Raw genomic sequence first — 20276 nt, 5'->3', positions numbered from 1 at the left:
GTAAATTCACCGGAAGTGTTCGGTGGGTATGCTAGTTCTGAACATCACATGCTAATGGAAAAAGCTGGTTTTTGATACAAATATGAACTTGATTGAACAAAACATGCATGTATTGTATAACATAATGTCCTAGGCGTGTCATCTGATGAAGATCATCAAAGGTTAGTGCTGCATTTAGCTGTGGTTTTGTTTTTTGTGACATTATATGCTAGCTTGAAAAATGGCTGTGTGATTATTTTTGGCAGGGTACTCTCCTAAGATAATCTAATGTTTTGCTTTCGTTGTAAAGCCTTTTTGAAATCGGACAATGTGGTTAGATTAACGAGAGTCTTATCTTTAAAATGGTGTAAAATAGTTGATTGTTTGAGAAAATTGAATTGTGGTATTTTAGTTGGTTTTTTATTTTGCGCCGTGCGATGCCATTGGCTGTTGGCTAGGGGTTCCGCAGGCGGAACGGGGTTCCGCTAGCGGAACGTCTGTCCTCAACAGGTTAAAATGCAAATCATTTTATAACATTTTTGACATGCGTTTTTCTGGATTGCTTTGTTGTTATTCTGTCTCTCACTGTTCAAATAAACCTACCATTAAAATTATAGACTGATCATTTCTTTGTCAGTGGGTAAACGTACAAAATCAGCAGGGGATCAAATACTTTTTTCCCCTTCACTGTATTTATAGACTCAGCAAAAAAATTTACGTCCTCTCACTGTCTACTGCGTATATTTTCAGCAAACTTAACATGTGTAAATATTTCTATGAACATAACAAGATTAACAACAGACATAAACTGAACAAGTTCCACAGACATGTGACTAACAGAAATGGAATAATGTGTCCCTGAACAAAAAGGGGTCAAAATCAAAAGTAACAGTCAGTATCTGGTGTGGCCACCAGCTGCATTAAGTACTGCAGTGCATCTCCTCATGGACTGCACCAGATTTGCCAGTTCTTGCTGTGAGATGTTACCCCACTATTCCACCAAGGCACCTGCAAGTTCCCAGACATTTCTGTGAGGAATGGCCCGAGCCCTCACCCTCCGATCCAACAGGTCCCAGGCGTGCTCAATGGGATTGAGATCCGGGCTCTTCGCTGGCCATGGCAGAACACTAACATTCCTGTCTTGCAGAAAATCACACACAGAACGAGCAGTATGGCTGGTGGCATGTCATGCTGGAGGGTCATGTCAGGATGAGCCTGCAGGAAGGGTACCACATGAGGGAGGAGGATGTCTTCCCTGTAACGCACAGCATTGAGACTGCCTGCAATGACAACAAGCTCAGTCCGATGATGCTGTGACACACCGCCCCAGACCATGACGGACCCTCCACCTCCAAATCGATCCCGCTCCAGAGTACAGGCCTCAGTGTAACACTCATTCCTTCTACGATAAACGCGAATCCAACCATCACCCCTGGTGAGACAAATCCGCGATTCGTCAGTGAAGAGCAATTTTTGCCAGTCCTGTCTGGTCCAGCGATGGTGGGTTTGTGCCCATAGGTGACATCTGAGGACCTGCCTTACAAGGGGCCTACAAGCCCTCAGTCCAGCCTCTCTCAGCCTATTGCGGACAGTCTGAGCACTGATGGAGGGATTGTGCGTTCCTGGTGTAACTCGGGCAGTTGTTGTTGCCATCCTGTACCTGTCCCGCAGGTGTGATGTTCGGATGTACCGATCCTGTGCAGGTGTTGTCACACGTGGTCTGCTACTGCGAGGACAATCAGCTGTCCATCCTGTCTCCCTGTAGCGCTGTCTTAGGCGTCTCACAGTACGGACATTGCAATTTATTGGCCACATCTGGCCACATCTGCAGTCTTCATGCCTCCTTGCAGCATGGCTAAGGCACGTTCATGCAGATGAGCAGGGACCCTGGGCATCTTTCTTTTGTTGTTTTTCAGTCAGTAGAAAGGCCTCTTTAGTGTCCTAACTTTCCACAACTGTGACCTTAATTGCCTACCGTCTGTAAGCTGTTCGTGTCTTATCAATTTGTAAGTCGCTCTGGATAAGAGCGTCTGCGCTAAATGACTTAAATGTAAATGTAAATGTTAACGACCGTTCCACAGGTGCATGTTCATTAATTGTTTATGGGTCATTGAACAAGCATGGGAAACAGTGTTTTAACCCTTTACAATGAAGATCTATGAAGTTATTTGGATTTTTACAAATTAGCTTTGAAAAACTGGGTCCTGAAAAGGGGCCGTTTCTTTTTTTGCTGAGTTTATGTACATATTCTTATTCCATCCCTTTAGATGTGTGTGTATTAGGTAGTTGTGGAATTGTTAGATATTACAGCACTGTCAGAACTAGAAGCACAAGCATTTCGCTACACACGCATTAACATCTGCTAACCATGTGTATGTGACCAATAAAATTTGATATGGTAACAACTTCCACTTATTAAAAAAAATAAAACTGTCCAAACACAACTCATAGGCGTTTGGTGCTTTACTACTCACTGGTGAAAACGACAAAAGGGAAACCCTTAGACCTGGACAGTCACCACCTGCCAGCAATAATCCTCACACTTTGATGAGGACATAAAACGGAGTTACTAAAAGCTGCAAAGAAAAACATTAGTTCGAAATAGAAAGCCAGGCAGTGCCGAATCCCTTGTGCAGGGCTGGGCAATATATAAATCGAATTTGATTATTTAGAATGTTTTTGCGCAATATTCCAAATGCCTGTATCGCAATACGTTTTTATGAGTGTTTATGTCCGCTTGTTCTCATGTTGTCATTTTGGTCTCGTCTCCTTCTGTGCTGTGCACACCTTCTCATTTACACCAGAGATCCGCCATAACAGCAGGAGTCTGTCTACCCAAAAGACAGGAAAACAGGCGACAAGCTAAAGGTCCAAAATAAGCCCACAGAAACGCATTGGGCTTCTTTTGGACTGATTTTGGCGTCCATTCTTCTATGCTTTACAAACACACACCAAGCCCCTGCCACAACAAAGATGAGAGATCACTTCTTCCTCTCTGACAAGCAGTTTCAAACACGCTATTTGCATTTGAGGTTTGGGCCAACAGAATCAGAGACATTATTTTACTATGTATTATTGTCTCTAATAGAGAAGTTACCTTTTCTAACAATACCCTTTTTATGTCTCAACTGCTCACATTGAGAGCAGAGCAGACACTACTAAAACGAGAGTATCAATGAACATTGATTCTGGAAAATAAATGCTCAGTTTGTCGTCACGCCCAGCATTGCAATAACAAATACCGGTAGCAGCATTTTAGCTGTCTAGTGTGTGTTTTATAAACATGCAATAAACCTAAAAACACAATTATTTAAAGAATTTGCAACTTGTTCTCATTCTGAAAAGTAAGGTAGGCTACTTGATTTCAACATCTGAACACAGTGGACAGGCTAGCATGCTGTTCAAACAGTTAGACACGGACAGAAAGGTGGGTTCATAACAATTCAACTGTCCTGCCTTGTTAGCTAGCAAATGGATCCAAGTTGGCTAAACTTAAAATATAAAGATTAGCTGGACCTTAGTGGGTCTTAAGGTTGTGGGAGGCTTATATTTAGCCTAGGTATAATTTCATGAGCCCTGAATTCATTAGATTATTGCTGACTGTTTGAAATGCAGTGTATTTGACCTTTAATTGTCAAATAAAAATGGTTTTTAGTTTTAAAATGGAGATATACACTAACGTCACTTAGAAATGTTCTTGTTTTTGAAAGAAAAGCACATTTTTTGTCCATTAAAATAACATAAAATTGATCAGAAATATAGTGTAGACATTGTTAATGTTGTAAATGACTATTGTAGCTGGAAACGGCAGATTTTTTATGGAATATCTACATAGGCGTACGGAAGCCCATTATCAGCAACCATCACTCCTGTGTTCCAATGGCACGTTGTGTTAGCTAATCCAAGTTTATCATTTTAAAAGGCTAATTGATCATTTTGCAATTATGTTAGCACAGCTGAAAACTGTTGTCCTGATTAAAGAAGCAATACAGCTGGCCTTCTTTAGACTAGTTGAGTATCTGCAGCATCAGCATTTGTAGGTTCGATTACAGGCTCAAAATGGCCAGAAACAAAGATCTTTCTTCTGAAAATCGTCAGTCTATTCTTGTTCTGAGAAATGAAGGCTATTCCATGAGAGAAATTGCCAAGACACTGAAGATCTCGTACAACGGTGTGTATTACTCCCTTCACAGAACAGTGCAAACTGGCTCTAACCAAAATAGAAAGATGAGTGGGAGGCCCCGGTGCATAACTGAGCAAGAGGACAAGTACATTAGAGTGAATTGCCCATATGTTTGAAAAAAATTAATAAATGGAGATATGATTTTTAGGCCGTATTGCCCAGCCCTACCCTGGTGTAGCTATAGGCTACATCAATGGATGGCTCCATTTGTGTCTGGGGAAACCACTTGCCAATTGAATGACCCTCTGCCCGGCAATTGACCACTTCAAAGACATTTCCCCTTCCTTTGTTGTCAATGGGGTGTCATATGGACACTTTGACACATGAGGACCAACATTCCGCACCGCAGATTGGTTTATTCAACCATCGTTGACAAACTTTCAAGTTCGTCTAGTCTGAACAGATTCTCACAGGTTATAATGCATTTGGGGTTTGGGTGCAAGATGATTCTCAGATTTCATTTCAGCAACCACTGCCTGTGAACACTGGACAAGATGTGGCATGCCTGGAAAGCAGAGGGATTTGGGCTTTTCAACACTTAGTGGCTATTTGAGACCGTGTGAGAAGATCTGTTCATCTCAACATTACCAATTTACAGGGAACAATTGAAAAGATACAGTGCCTTCAGAAAGTTCAAACTGCTGTTTGCAGTTTCCACACAGACCCACTCTCTCCAAGATACTGTTGAGAGACCGTGTGAAGGTTTAGGGCAGAGTTGACCACAAGGAGGAACAGCTACAAAACAACCATAGCCAGATCTGAACACCTACAGGCTAAAGGTAGTCATCAATAAAACATGACACTCCGGTGCAAAGTGTTCGATTTGGCTGCTCCTTGCCCCCAGCGCCGCTAAAATCATTAAACTACATAGCGTTCAAAGGATTGTTAAATAAATGTTAACCTTTTGGTTGTAATATCATCACCTCTTGAAGAGCATGCCTTCAGAAAGTACTCATACCCCTTGACTTATTCCACATTTCGTTGTGTTACAGCCTGAATTCAAAATGGATTAAAATGATTGTTTAGATGGGTGAGAGAAAACACAAAGTGAAAACATGTTTAGAAATGTTTGCAAATGAATTAGAAATGGATTACAGAAATCTAATTTACATAAGTATTCACACCCCTGAGTCAATACATGTTAGAATCACCTTTGGCAGCAATTACAGCTGTGAGTCTTTCTGGGTAAGTCTCTAAGTGCTTGACACACCTGGATTGTGTAACATTTCCCGATTATTCTTTTCAAAATTCTTCAAGCTCTGTCATATTGGTTGTTGATCATTGCTAGACAACCATTTTCTGGTCTTGCCATAGATTTTCAAGTAGGTTTAAGTCAAAACTTTAACTCGGCCACTAAGGAAGATTGGTAAGCAACTCCAGCGTAGTTAGCCTTGTGTTTTAGGTTATTGTCCTGCTGAAAGGTGAATGTCTCCCAGTGTCTGGTGGAAAGTAGACTGAACCAGGTTTTCCTCTAGGATTTTGCCTGTGCTTAGCTCCATTCTGACTTTTTTTATCCTGAAAAACTCCAGTCATTAACAATTACAAGCATACTCATAACATGAAGCAACCACCACTATGCTTTAAAATATGGAGAGGTACTCACTAATGTATTGTATTCAATTTGCCCAAAACATAACCCTTTGTAATAAGAACAAAAACGGAATTACTTTGCTACAGTTTTGCAGTATTACTTTAGTGCCTCGTTGCAAAAAAATAAATAAATGCTGAGTTAGAAAGGACACTGCTATCTTTGTAGTGACTGGGTGTATTGATACAACATCAAAAGTGTAATTGATAACTTCACCATGCTCAAAGGGATATTAATAACCTGTTGGGGCTCGGGGGCAGTATTGAGACATTTTGAAAAAAATATGTGCCCATTTTTAACTGCCTCCTACACCAACTCAGAAGCTAGGATATGCATATTATTAACACATTCGGATAGAAAACACTCTGAATTTTCTAAAACAGTTTGAATGGTGTCTGTAAGTATAACAAAACTCATATTGCAGGCAAAAACCTGTGAAAAATAGATCCAAAAAAAATGTGAATTTTGTGACTGTACTATTTAGTGTCATTGTTTTATAGATACCATAGTGAGAAAGGATTCATTTCGCAACACCTACGGCTTCCACTAGATGTCAACGATCTTTATAACGTTGTTTGAAGCGTCTATGATAAACAGAGAGCAAATTAGAATCCAAGGAAGTTGACATGTCATCACTTCATTTTTTTGCGCCTGCGCATAAATCTGAGAAGCGTGAGTTTGTCATCATTGTTTATCTAGACATAGGATAGGTTGTGTGAAAATATTACTGATGTTTAACGTTAAAAATGGACCAAAAGATTAATGCTAAACAACATTTGACATGTTTGAACGGACGTAAATAGATTATTTACTAGGTTTTTTTAGCTTTTCGGCATGATTTTACACTCCCCCCACCATGTTTTGTGGGAGCATAATGAACGCTAAGTACTTGGTGTTATTTGGACATAAATTATGAACTTTGTCAAAAGAAACCACATTTGTTCCGGACCTGGGATGCCTTCCGGACCTGGGATGCCTGCCTTCTGATGGAGATAATCAAAGGTAAGGGGATATTTACAATGTTATTATCGATATTAGATGATGCTAACTGTATAGCATATTGTTCTTAGCATAGCACCCCGTTTATTGCAAAATGTGATTTCCCAGTAAAGTTATTTTGAGATCTGGCCATTCGGTAGCAATTACGAGATGATAATATATTATTCTTTGAATGACAATATTATAATTTACCAATGTTTTCGAATAGTAATTTTGTTATGTTCACCGGAAGCATTTCAGAGAAGAAAAAAATCTGAATTTCACGCTACTGTAAAATGCTGTTTTTGGATATAAATATGAACTTGATGGAACAAAAAATGCATGTATTGTATAACATAATGTCCTAGGAGTGTCATCTGATGGAGATTGACAAAAGTTAGTGCATAATTCAAGCTGGTTTCTGCTTTTGGTGACGCCTGACCTTGAATTGAAAATGGATGTTTGTACTTTTGTGGCTATGTACTGTCCTAACATAATCTAACTTTATGCTTTTGCCGTAAAGCCTCTTTGAAAATCGAACAATGTGGTTAGATTAAGGAGATGTTTATCATTTAAATTGTGTAAAATAGTTGATTGTTTGAGAAATTGAAATTATTAGATTTTTGATGTTTTGAATTTCCAGCCTTGTTAGCAATCCCGACTCGGGGTTCATTGCTAACCTGTAGCCCCAACAGGTTTTAAAATGTCTGCTTAATTTTTTAACCACCTACCAATAGGTGCACTTCTTTGCGAGGTATTGGAAAACCTCCCTGGTCTTTGTTGTTGAATCTGTGTTTGAAATTCCCTGCTCGATTGAGGGACCTTACAGATAATTGTATGTGTGAGGTAGTCATTCAAAAATCACGTTAAACACTATTATTGCACACGGAGGGAGTCCATGAATCTAATTGTGACTTAAGCACATTTTTACTCCTGAACTTATTTAGGCTTACCATAACAAAGGGGTTGAATAAATATTGACTCAAGACATTTCAGCTTTTCATTTTGAAAAAACTTAATTACACTTTGGCATGATGAGATATTGTGTGTAGGCCAGTGACCAAACATCTCAATTGAATCCATTTTAAAGTCAGGCTGTTACAACAAAATGTGGAAAAAGTCAAAGGGTGTGAATACTTTCTGAAGGTGCTGTATACTACTGATGTGATGTGCTTGAAGATTGAGGTGACTGAGCAGTGAGGACAAGTGGGACTTCAATGATTGGTCATTAATAGAGTGATCAAGAGGTGAAAAGGTCTGAAAGACAAACGGGGAGCTTGGCCAATCCCCAGGGGTGCAGTACACTTTTACTGAATCACACTCAAGACTGTTAGTTGTAGGTGTGACACAGTGACCCGCATTCACTCTCAGTGGGAATGTTCTGGTAGGCTGTACGATGAACAACTGTTGAACTGGAAATTCAGGATCTGATTATGCCCAGAGTCTACCAACTGAGAATACAAATGTCAAGATTTTAATGAAAAAAATAGAGCTTTTGAACTGGGTGGAAAAATCAGGAAAGAGACCCGACAGCACCATTTTAAAAGGAGTCTGACTTAATAAGGAAGTATTTAACAAAGTTTATAAATTAGCAGGGGACTGATGAAAGCTCAGCGTGAGGGAGGGGTGGGTAAATTAAGACCAAATGTGTCTTGCCCCCCATAAAATCCAGTCAGCGTAAGCACCGTTTCTGGTCTGCTCGTATTTACCAATGTGTAGGCCTCATTGCGGAAACTTAGCAATGCCAAAAGCAAAGTGCCATAGTTGCATACAAGGAGCATTGAGGATGCTTGAGGGACTTGGAGTGAGAGACTGCGTTCACCTGGAAAGGATCAACTGGTGACTTTGGAAAACATATGGTCCAGTGTGCTGCGGAAGGGATATAACTGCATGAGTGTATCTGCTGTGAAAAGCAATAAACAATCTCTGTATAAAGTTCCTTTGAAATCTGAGGACTTTATTACTTTTAAGGATTCTGATCCAACTTAATTCCTGTCTCCAGGAGTACTAAGACAACGTTGCTCCAAAGTAGGCAGAGGCACTACTTTGACAGAACCACGTTAGGCAGAGGCATAATACATTTGACTGTATTAAAGTTTGTGCCCCTCTGGGAACAGCTTAAATCTCTCAGCAAATTTCTGTAGTTTTTTTTCAGCTTTACTATATGTGGAAAGAATGGGTACATTGTGCATGTCCCAACTCTCAAGGGAGGCAGACCTGCTTGACACATGGATATAGTATGAGGAAGGACATTAAGGATATCTACAACTAAGTTCCTGAGTTTCTGTTTTCTAAAACAGTCTTTTAACCCGTCTTTTGTTGATTCATGTAGAAAATCTGTTGAAAGAGGCATAATTGCGAACAGCATTTCCAGTCATGTAAAGAACAACCTAAACCTAGCCATTAATGACATCATAAGACCTCGTTGAGGACTTACTCACATCCAACTTCTCAAAGAGAGAACCCATCTGAAAGCCCTTCCTCCATGAACCCACTACAGTTTTCAAATGGGAAATTGTTTATTTTTGTTGTTACTACTTTTACCCCTTATTCTTCCCAATTTCATGATATCCAATTGGTAGTTACAGTCTTGTCCCGTGGCTGCAACTCCCGTACGGATTCGGGAGAGGCGAAGTTCGAGAGCCATGCGTCCTCAGAAACACGACCCTGCCAAGCTGCACTGCTTCTTGACACACTGCTCGCTTAACCCGGAAGCCAGCCGCACCAATGTGTCGTAGGAAACACCGTACAACTTGCAACCGAAGTCAGCTTGCAGGCAGCCGGCCTGGAGTCGCAAGAGGAGTCGTCGCTAGAGCGCGATAGGACAAGGACATGCCGGCCGGCCAAACCCTCCCATAACCCGGATGACGCTGGGCCAATTGTGCGCCGCCTCATGGGTCTCCCAGTCACGGCCGGCTGTGACACAGCCTGGGATTGAACCCGGGGCTGTAGTGACACACCAAGCAATGCAATGCAGTGGCTTAGACCGCTGCGCCACTCGGGATGCCCTCCCACTGCAGTTAAGTGAACACGACAACCCAGTAACACAATTAAAAGAATTTGAGGAAACTGCTCTGCTCCTGTGCAGAGGCCATGGCAACAAATCAATGAAGTAGTTCATTAATGAAGAGGCACGGCCTGTCAGGGAACACTTAAAAAGGAGCTGTTCATGGCAATCTGTGACAGGCCCCCTGACGGTGGGCCTCCACACTCCCATGTACAACAAAGGCCGGTGCACTTCTGACCCCTGTCTCCGATCACACACCGTCCTATTAATAAGATTTCCTCGCACCCCCTTATTCCGATGAATGATCCTGTGTAGTGGCAGTGGGGGGGATATTGTATCCCAACAGCCCAGGGTCACCAAGGGGAGCCCTGGCCCCAAATCGATTGGGAAAGTACCGTGACCCGTCCCCCTCCCACCTTTCCACTGTTTAGCCACATGGGGGGGGGACTTCTCATCTGTAGGAAGGCCCCAAAGAGTGAGAGAGAGAGCCTGAGACTGGGAGATAACAGGGAGCCTGCTGTCCCTGGCTCCAGTTATACAAGATACCTTATGCTTCAAACACACACATTGGAAGAAATATGCTGGGTACTCTTAGGGTGACAAAAGAGGACTTTTCATAGTTTCCGATAGAAAGGTTGTGTGATACCAAATCAAATTGTATTGGCCACATACACATTTACCACATGGTATTTCTGCTTGTTTGCTAACTAGACTGTCAGAAGTGAGGATGTAGACAAAAAAAACATTGCCTAAAAAATAGGCAACAAAAAACACTTAACCAGCTTCCAATGTCCAGATGGAACAACCGTAGGTCATTAACCAGTTCAGACAGAATCTGGCAGGGGATCATATTTACTATGGGGCAGGTTTGTTCCAAAGCTCTGAGGAGAAATGGTCTAAATGTGGTGATCCTTCCAGCGAAATCATTTCAATTACACTAAGTATAATAAGCTCCTTAATTAACCTGTTAGGGCTAGGGGGCAGTATTTGCACGGCTGGATAAAAAAAATGTACCCGATTTAATCTGGTTACTAATCCTACCCAGTAACTAGAATATGCATATACTTATTATATATGGATAGAAAACACTCTAAAGTTTCTAAAACTGTTTGAATGGTGTCTGTGAGTATAACAGAACTCATTTGGCAGGCAAAACCCTGAGACATTTTCTGACAGGAAGTGGATACCTGATGTGTTGTATTACCTTTAAACCTATGCCTTTGAAAAACACAGGGGCTGAGGAATATTTTGGCACTTCCTATTGCTTCCACTAGATGTCACCAGCCTTTACAAAGTGTTTTGAGTCTTCTGGAGGGAGATCTGACCGAACAAGAGCCATGGAACGATGATGGCCCATTAGACACCTGGCGCGCGAGTTCATGTTGGGTACCCTCGTTCCAATACGGTATAAAAGAGAATGCATTCGTCCACCTTGAATATTATTCATGTTCTGGTTAAAAAAGGCCCTAATGATTTATGCTATACAACGTTTGACATGTTTGAACGAACGTAAATATATTTTTTCCCCTCGTTCATGACGAGAAGTCCAGCTGGCTTAGGTCATGTGCTAACAAGACGGAGATTTTTGGACATAAATGATGAGCTTTTTTGAACAAAACTACATTCGTTATGAACCTGTGATACCTGGAAGTGACATCTGATGAAGAGAATCAAAGGTAATGGATTATTTACATAGTATTTTCGATTTTAGATCTCCCCAACATGACGTCTAGTCTGTATCGCAACGCGTATTTTTCTGGGCGCAGTGCTCAGATTATTGCAAAGTGTGATTTCCCAGTAAGGTTATTTTTAAATCTGGCAAGTTGATTGCGTTCAAGAGATGTAAATCTATAATTCTTTAAATGACAATATAATATTTTACCAATGTTTTCTAATTTTAATTATTTAATTTGTGGTACTGACTTGACTGCCGGTTATTGGAGGGAAACGATTTCCTCAACATCAATGCCATAGTAAAACGCTGTTTTTGGATATAAATATGAACTTGATAGAACTAAAAATGCATGCATTGTCTAACATAATGTCCTAGGAGTGTCATCTGATGGAGATTGTAAAAGGTTAGTGCATCATTTTAACTGGTTTTATGGTTTTGGTGACCCTGTCTTTGAATTGACAAAACATTACACACAACTCTTGTAAATGTACTGTCCTAACATACTCTAAATTTATGCTTTCGCCGTAAAACCTTTTTGAAATCGCAAAACGTGGTTAGATTAAGGAGATGTTTATCTTTCAAAGGGTGTAAAATAGTTGTATGTTTGAAAAATTTGAATTTTGACATTTATTTGGATTCAAATTTGCCGCTCTTGAAATGCACCTGCTGTTGATGGAGTGCATAGAGGTTAAGAGGATGCAGGCCAAGGTGGCTGGCAGTCTGGGCAGCTCATTCATTGATTGTCTCTGCATACTTTATCCTTGGTGTCTGAGGCCTTGTTAAAACGTTCCTCCATGCCACCTGTTCTGCGCTACAGGTGCTCACTCCAGCACAGCCTGGTGGTTCCCACGGACTATGCCTAGGAATGATGAGGTGATGCCTTCCACTGGCCCGGGAAGAAAATCCCAAATTGTTTGCATATAGTCTATTTACACACAGCTCTGACATGTTTTGTGTGGACCCCAGGAAGAGTAGCTGCAGCTTTTGCAACAGCTAATGGGGATCCTAATAAAATAACAAACACCGAATCACAACAAATAATGAAGGGTTGTCGGACATACCACCAGGCTGCTCATCTAGAGGGAATAGGGTTGCAGGCTCCATGAGAAAACCTATTACTATTTGTCTGTAGATACAGTCAGGAGTATATTACTGTTAAACCTGCAGATTACACACCGCAGAGTGAAGCAGCCTGGGGTGGCTGGAAGATAGATTGTTGATATAATCTTTTATAAAGGATATAAGTTGCATCCATTTCTCAGTACGCAAAGAGGAACCTGTTGATTGTTAAATATTCTGTGTAGCTTGGAAAATAAATAATTGTCTCTCTGAATGACAACAACGATGTTTGTTTCGAACATTAGGGCTGTTTTCTTAAAGAAATGAATGCGCTTTGTGTTTTGTTTCCTCGCTTCTTTGTCACCTTCACCGCATCCGCAATCCACTGCTTTTCACAATGTTGGGGAATTCAATTAGAAACCACCAAGTATGGAGTGGAGACCACTTCCTCAATGTTAACCAGATACATAGAACACACTCAGCACAGGAGATTAGGGCTGGTGCAAACAGTTTCCCCGAATGCCAGGAATGCCACGGTCATTCCCCTGATACTTCCCAATAATCTCCATACAGAACCATGCAGTTGAGACCACATTCCCCACCAGAACCATGTAGTTGGACAACATGCGTCACCAGAACCATGTAGTTAGACTACATGCCTCACCAGAACCATGCAGTTGGACAACATGCCTCACCAGAACCATGCAGTTGGACAACATGCCTCACCAGAACCATGCAGTTAAGACAACAAACCTCACCAGAACCATGTAGTTGGACAACATGCCTCACCAGAACCATGCAGTTAAGACAACATGCCTCACCAGAACCATGCAGTTAAGACAACATGCCTCACCAGAACCATGCAGTTAAGACAACATGCCTCACCAGAACCATGTAGTTGGACAACATGCCTCACCAGAACCATGTAGTTGGACAACATGCCTCACCAGAACCATGTAGTTGGACAACATTCCTAACCAGAACGATGCAGTTAGGACAACATTCTTAACCAGAACGATGCAGTTAAGACAACATGCCAGGATAAAATATCCAGAGGGTGCAGGAATGTATGTTCAGGACGACAACAACAACAAAAAATCCATGCAAAATGCTGGCTGTAAATGTCCATGATTCAACTGAGAAAAATGAGCAGTATGTATGGAGGAGAGAGACAGAGTCAATGAGCCTGGCTGGTCCAACATTGGACCCCTTATTGTGATCGTGTGTGGGCCACTGCCATGCTCAGATTCCAGGAATGTTTCTCTGTGAAAGGAAGGCCCGTGTTTGCACAATGGGTGCAGTCGGGGAACATGTAACATCATCCAATTTACAGGCCAACACAAAGAATAGGCCCATTTTATGCAACACGTGTGGGTTTCGCACTCTGATGTGCTATCCTGTAACACACACGTACGTACCTTTGAGTAGGAAACTGCAGTTTGTTTGCAACCCATAAATCAGAAATGGCTGACAGCTGAAGTTCCATAAAACCAGAAGAACAATAACAGTCATATCAAAGCACTATGGATTACTCAACCTTTGTTCAACGCTGATAGTCAGTCAGACCAGCAATTTAGTACTTGAGGCTTCGTTCCCATTGTGACTGTGGCCAAAGCAAAGTAACTTCTGCACAGTCAAAGAGACTTCCTTGCTCAAAATGAGAATGTATGTGATCAGACTAATATAAACCAGGTCTCTTGTAAAATTACAACAAAGGCAGGTAGAACAAAGGCATGGAGAAGTTGCCTCATTTTACAGCAACCCAGAGGGACACAATGACACAAACATCCTCTTCGTGGACCAACTGTTTTTATAGTTGTGGTTTTTAGGCCACGGTAATCCGAGTAACTCTTTTAGTAGCTCCACCTCTGCTGGACACATTAAGCCCATTTATTTGGAGAAGAGAGACAAAGCTTTTACAATCCACAAGCCTAATTAAAGTTCTGTCCACTGTAATTGGTTTATGTAGAAATAAATCACACAACAGACTAGGTCCCATTAAGCCCTGTAAGTGGCAGTGTCTCCTAGATAGTGTGTCTCCCTGTGCTACACTGTGGGGATAGCAGGCTCATCTGAACAGACCTGGTCAATGCCATCAGTCCAGTCTGAGGATGAAGGGTGAGCACATCATTCATTCCAGAGCACTCATAAGAGACAAGCTATCATCACATAGGACTGGAATCGGCCCACGTGAAGCAGACGTCATGCCATCTGGTCCACAGATATTCACACTAATCGCACCCCTCCCACAATTAATCTCTCACTCCAATAAGTACAGCCTTAGCACAAAAGTGCCTAGTTTAATGTGAAACCAAAACTTGGATGCTAAAATGTGTAGGCCTAAAACACCAAGCTGACAATTATCAAAGGCAATGATCAAAACTGAAATAGCAATGGTTTTTCTATATATTGCGAAACATTGCTGCACTGTTGACATTTTTCAGTGCTGAAATACAGACTTGAGTAGGCTACATTCAGACAGTCCTCAACTGTCACTTCAAGGGAAAAATGGAGACGCTAGCAATTTTATAGCAAGACAATTCTCTAGTCACAGAATCAGCACAATGCTGGGAATCCAAAACAGCCCCATCAGATCTCCTTCGTGCACTCTAGACTGTGATGTCACCTAATGCCCATGTGAAAGCCTTTAGTGTATACAGAAAATAAAGCAGATCTTTATTGCTAAGCCATTAACATGGAGGGAGGAATATGAATTGTCTGTTTGCCTCATTACATTTTAATAGGACGTTGCTTCTCTGATTGACAGTGCCCAGTGGCAGTATCCATTGATAGGCATGATTAACCTACTTCCCACACACACACACACACACACACACACACACACACACACGCGACCTTTCACCTCCTTAAAATCAGCTGGATTAATCAAATATGGTTTGCATTTCTTCATAGGTCATAAATTACAATACTAGAGCAGTAAGAAGGAACATGGGTCTAGAAATGACACTGACATGTTCAAAAACACTGCTGCAATCCAAGGCACCTTGTGAGTATATTACTGAGTCCAGGCAACTGGCTGGACACAATATGTAGAGGTGTTCACAGTTCACTGCAGTGTCTAATTGGGCAAACAGACATGAGGCCTTACAACAAGCTCTGTCAAATTGGTTGTTGATCATTGCTAAACAACCATTTTCAGGTCTGGCCATAGATTTTCAAGTAGATTTAAGTCAAAACTGTAACTCGGCCACTCAGGAACATTTACTGCCTTCTTGGTAAGCAACTTCAGTGTTGATTTGGCCTTGAATTTTAGGTTATTGTCCTGCTGAAAAGGTGAATTAATCTCGCAGTGTCTGGTGAAAAGCAGACAACCAGGTTTTCCTCTAGAATTTTACCTGTGCTTACCTCCATTCCATACATTTGTTTATCCCGAAAAACTCCCCAGTCCTTAATGATCACAAGCATAGCCATGACATGATGCATCTAACACTATGCTTAAAAATATGTTTTGTAATATTTGTATTCTGTACAGGCTTCCTTCTTTTCACTCTGTCAATTAGGTTAGTATTGTGAAGTAACCATTGTCAGTTTTCTCCTATCACAGCCATTAAACTCTGTAACTGTTTTAAAGTCACCATTGGCCTCATGGTGAAATCCCTGACCGGTTTCCTTCCTCTCCGGCTAGTGAGTTAGGAAGAACGCCTGTATCTTTCTAATGACTGGGTGTAATGATAAACCATCTAAAGTGTAATTAATAACTTCACCATGCTCAAACGGATATTCAATGTCTGCTTTTTATTTTTACCCATCTACCAATAGGTGCCCTTCTTTGCGAGGCATTGGAAAACCTCCCTGGTCTTTGTGGTTGAATCTGGGTTGAAAATTAATTGCTTGACCGTGGGACCTTACAGATAATTGTATGTGTGGGGTACAGAGATGAGGTACTCATTCAAAAATCATGTTAAACACAGAGAGTCCATGCAACTTATGTGACTTGAACTTATTTAGGCTTTTCAGCTTTCATTTTCAAAAAACATAATTCCACTTTGACATTATGAGGTATTGGGTGTAGGCCAATGACAACAAATTTGAAATTAATCCATTTTAAATTCAGGCTGTAACAACAAAATGTAGAAGAAGTCAAGCGGTGTGAATACTTTCTTTAGTCAGAACTAGAAATGTCAGATTATTTCATGCAATACAATTGTGCACATTTAGCTCTATCATCAAAATGATACAGCAAGTAACTGATCAAGTGATCATGTATTTCTAGATACGTAAGGGTAGCCTCAAGATATGGCTCAATATTGGTGACCATGGATTTAATATTTGAGTGATATAAAATAAAAGTGAACTATACCTGACCAGTATGAGTGGTTTAGGTGAATTTCCCATCCTTTGTGGGCTCTGCCTGTCAAGCAGCAGAAGGGAGCATTTGCAGATGTACTATTAGCTGATAATGTTAACTTTGAAAGCTACCGGTAGAACCTGGGTCCAGTTGGCTAAACATAGTGATAAGTAAACATAATGTACTTTATTCTCCAACCAACGTAGGCCTACCTAGCAAAGTTAACTAACATTATCCCCTTTGCAACACTGTTTTTAATAAGAGTATTTAATCACGATGCTGCTGACAGATATGATAGGCTGCATTGATTGACGGACCACATCAAACTGGCTAGCTAGCTATAACAGATTATGTCAATATGGCAAGTTAACAAGCTACATGTCAGGGGATAAACTAGATGGCTATATTTACTTGCCATCTATAGTGGTGATGACAGTAGTCCGACTGACATCTTTACCAGGACATGTCGATGTCAAGCTCTTTCCAAAAGCCAATGACACATTGTTTGATTAGCTAGCTACAAGCCAAATGGATAGGCTCTGAAATGAAAAGATCAGTTGATATTTACTGGTCATGAAAGCATACAGTTAGTTACTTGCTGTATAACCCTGATAATAGAGCTAAATGTGGAATAATCTGAAATGTGTAGTTCTGACTATGCTTTTTAAGAGGTGATGATATTAAAACCAAATAATTGATCAAATGTATTTAACAATCCCTTGGAAATGGCACGTAGTTGTCAACAGTTTTAGCGGAGCTGGGGGTCTTTTGTGATGTTTTATTGATAACGACCTTTAACCCAGTGCATTTCCAGTTGTCACTAGTTACCACAGCCATGAAAACAAAATTGTGCTTTTTGGTCTTAATTTAAGGTTAGGCATATGGTTACCAGTGTGGTTTAAAATCAGATTTATAAAAAAAAACAAGTTGTAGACATAGGCAGGGCTTAGCCATAATTATGACTTTGTCGCTGTGGTAACAAGTGAAACCAGCTTTTCCTGGTCAGGTCATCAAGAATAAAAAAAACTTCTGGCCCCACTAGGCCACTTAAATTCAATCCAACCATTTTGATCCAGATTTGTATTTATTTATCGAAACTGACACCAGGGATCAGCGTTCCACCTTTAGGCGTCTGTAGAAAGATTAAGCACCAACAGGTGCCTGCCCCGTCAGACCTCCAGAAACACAAGCCTTCTCTCTAATTCAGGTGTGTAGATAAATCGGTCTGAGTTTCCCTGGAATCAAGGCCTCAATCCGCTGCCAGGATGTCATTCTGACAACATGCACTCAAAGTTTGAGGCGTGTAATATTGTGTAATATTCTCTCAAGTCAAATAACATCTAAGAGAGGGAAAACGTACTATCATAAGGAGGTACTGTCTGTATGTATGCATGCATGAGGAGGACAAACTGACTACCTTTGTTTAGCATGAACCTACTGTCCCTCCTTCAGCATTTCATCAACATGGATGAAGATAAGCAGCACACCTTGCATGCAAACAATGGCAATAAAGAAGATTTGGGGACATGAACAAGGGCTTAGGTGGGTCTCCTTTGACTGCCAATCAGTATTATCCCAACACATGACTGCTATGAAATGTTGCATTTATGGATGACATCTTTATCTGTTTGTGACTGGGCATTTCATACACAACATATAATGGCTCGAAGGCAGGCACAATTAAAAAAGATACCCATGTGGGAAATGCTCAGTCAGTGCTCTCATTAGGCTGTATAGGGTTAGGTGGTGGGGGTGGGTTTTCATAGAACAAAGCGGAAGTGTTCTTTCTGTTAACGACCTGTAAGTTTGATGAAGCTTACCTGCCCGGTATCTGTGCTGTTAGAGACCTCTCAAACGCACAGATACTGGGGCAAAGTGTACCCATCTATAAACCACAGGAAAAGTCCTGTCCTCGGGCGTGGCCTATTGATGCAAAATAAATACCGATTTTTTTGAACAGGTGCCACATTAATTGCAAAGCTATTCTATTCCTCAATAGACATTTTTTTTTTAAATAAATAAAATGTAGAGCCATTGTTTGCATGATATAACCGTTTCCATTGAACTGTCCATGTTTTCCTGGGAAACTCTCGATATTGTCATCTGGGCCAAGATATTCGTTTTTTAAATCGTTGATTGCAAACTAATGGTCAAAGGGGATGTCCCAAGTAAACAAAGCGGCTAATACCGATTATGCAGTTCTATTATCCAATAAAAACTAAGTGGCTATTATTATATTCTGTACATAACAGCAACATCAGAACGGTGTAAAATAAATGACGATTAGTAGCCTAATTGGAGAAAACAAGTTTCCACTTTCCTCTGTGTGTGAGAGCAATGCAGAACAAATGGCTCTAGTGCTTAATGAAAACGCCCAACCATTCGGAAAAAAATCCTACTGTGATAATATAGCATTTTGCCAGTTAGTTTAGGGTACCTTTATAACCGACATAGGTACTACAACTAGGTCTAAGTAATGGATTATAACCTTCAATGTGTCCGGTGATGCTACCGAATGTGGACCTTGAAGTAGCCCATAGGCCTTGGAATTCAGCACACCACTCACCTCCTCCAAAGCAGTCACGGTATTCCTACAGTGGGACATTCTGGTGGTGAAGTTTGATGCAGTTGGCGCTTTATAATCTTCATTTGTCTCCGCCATGAACTCGGACACTGTAATTTGGTCCGGCATACTTTATCCTTTTAGAAAATATATTGTATTCCTTCCTGTTAAACACCCGGGATTTAATTCGAATTTGAGAAAAGTTTACGTTTACAATAATATAAAAGTCTGATAAAATGCTCTCATGTAAACCATCGCTGGATGTGTTGTTCCCTTGTTCGCGCTCGAGCAGTCACCCTGCAACAATGTTGCGCGCCTGATTGTAACAGTCGCTGCCGTAGCCTTTCCGATTCCAGATGGCTCGCGGTCACTGCTCTTCCCCGTCAATTTGGCGGGTCCCACTCGACTTGCAGGGAAATCCAAAAAGATTAAGCTTCTATGATTTTCTCTTCTGTAGGTGCCCTCTCTCTTCTGAACTTCTTTCAAAGCATGGGAAACAACGAGGCGTTCTAACGCAAGCTCAGAAATTGACAAAGGTGAAGGAGGGATTCAATGGATGTGCACTATCCAATGGAGATCACCAGCTGGTCAATTTGACCCAATCAGAGTCGATGGAAGGCGTGGTCTCTGTCATCATTACAGCGGCATCCAGAGGTTTTTTAAGGTAGATCAAAACTCCTGAAATAGCCTATATAAATAATACTGAATCTGTTTATTATTATGTTTCCATCAATTTTAAGATTAAACTGTGTCAGATTAAGATCTATTTTCTTAATTCCTACTCACATTAAATGACAGTTAATTTATTGTTTTGACCTACTTCTGTCAATTCCATTTTTGTCATTTATCAGATGCCCTAATCCAGAGCAATTTACAGGAGAAATTAAGTACCTATTGACAGGTTTTTCACCTAGTGGGCTCAGAGATTCAAACCA

The 20276-nt window shown here is 40.9% G+C and overlaps 1 protein-coding gene across 3 annotated transcripts in view; it reads right to left on the bottom strand.

Moving 5' to 3' along the window:
• The window catches only part of LOC106566627 (arf-GAP with SH3 domain, ANK repeat and PH domain-containing protein 2), a 124163-nt gene extending 104266 nt beyond the window's left edge, over nt 1-19897 (bottom strand). For 2 of the 3 annotated variants that reach the window (XM_014135111.3, XM_014135177.3), the window contains exon 1: nt 19345-19896. In XM_014135111.3, coding sequence (XP_013990586.1) covers nt 19345-19470 — 126 coding nt within the window. In that variant the 5' untranslated portion in view covers nt 19471-19896. Of the gene's footprint in view, nt 1-19344 lie in introns of all 3 variants that reach the window. The other variant, XM_014135357.3, reaches the window with a different exon arrangement.
• Between the last annotated feature and the right edge of the window lie 379 nt (nt 19898-20276).

Source organism: Salmo salar, chromosome 01, assembly GCF_965601325.2.
Source record: "Salmo salar chromosome 01, fSalSal1, whole genome shotgun sequence".
In the NCBI taxonomy this organism is placed as follows: Eukaryota; Metazoa; Chordata; class Actinopteri; order Salmoniformes; family Salmonidae; genus Salmo; species Salmo salar.
The sequence above is the reverse complement of the archived record's forward strand: the minus strand, read 5'-3'. Positions and strand labels throughout refer to the sequence as shown.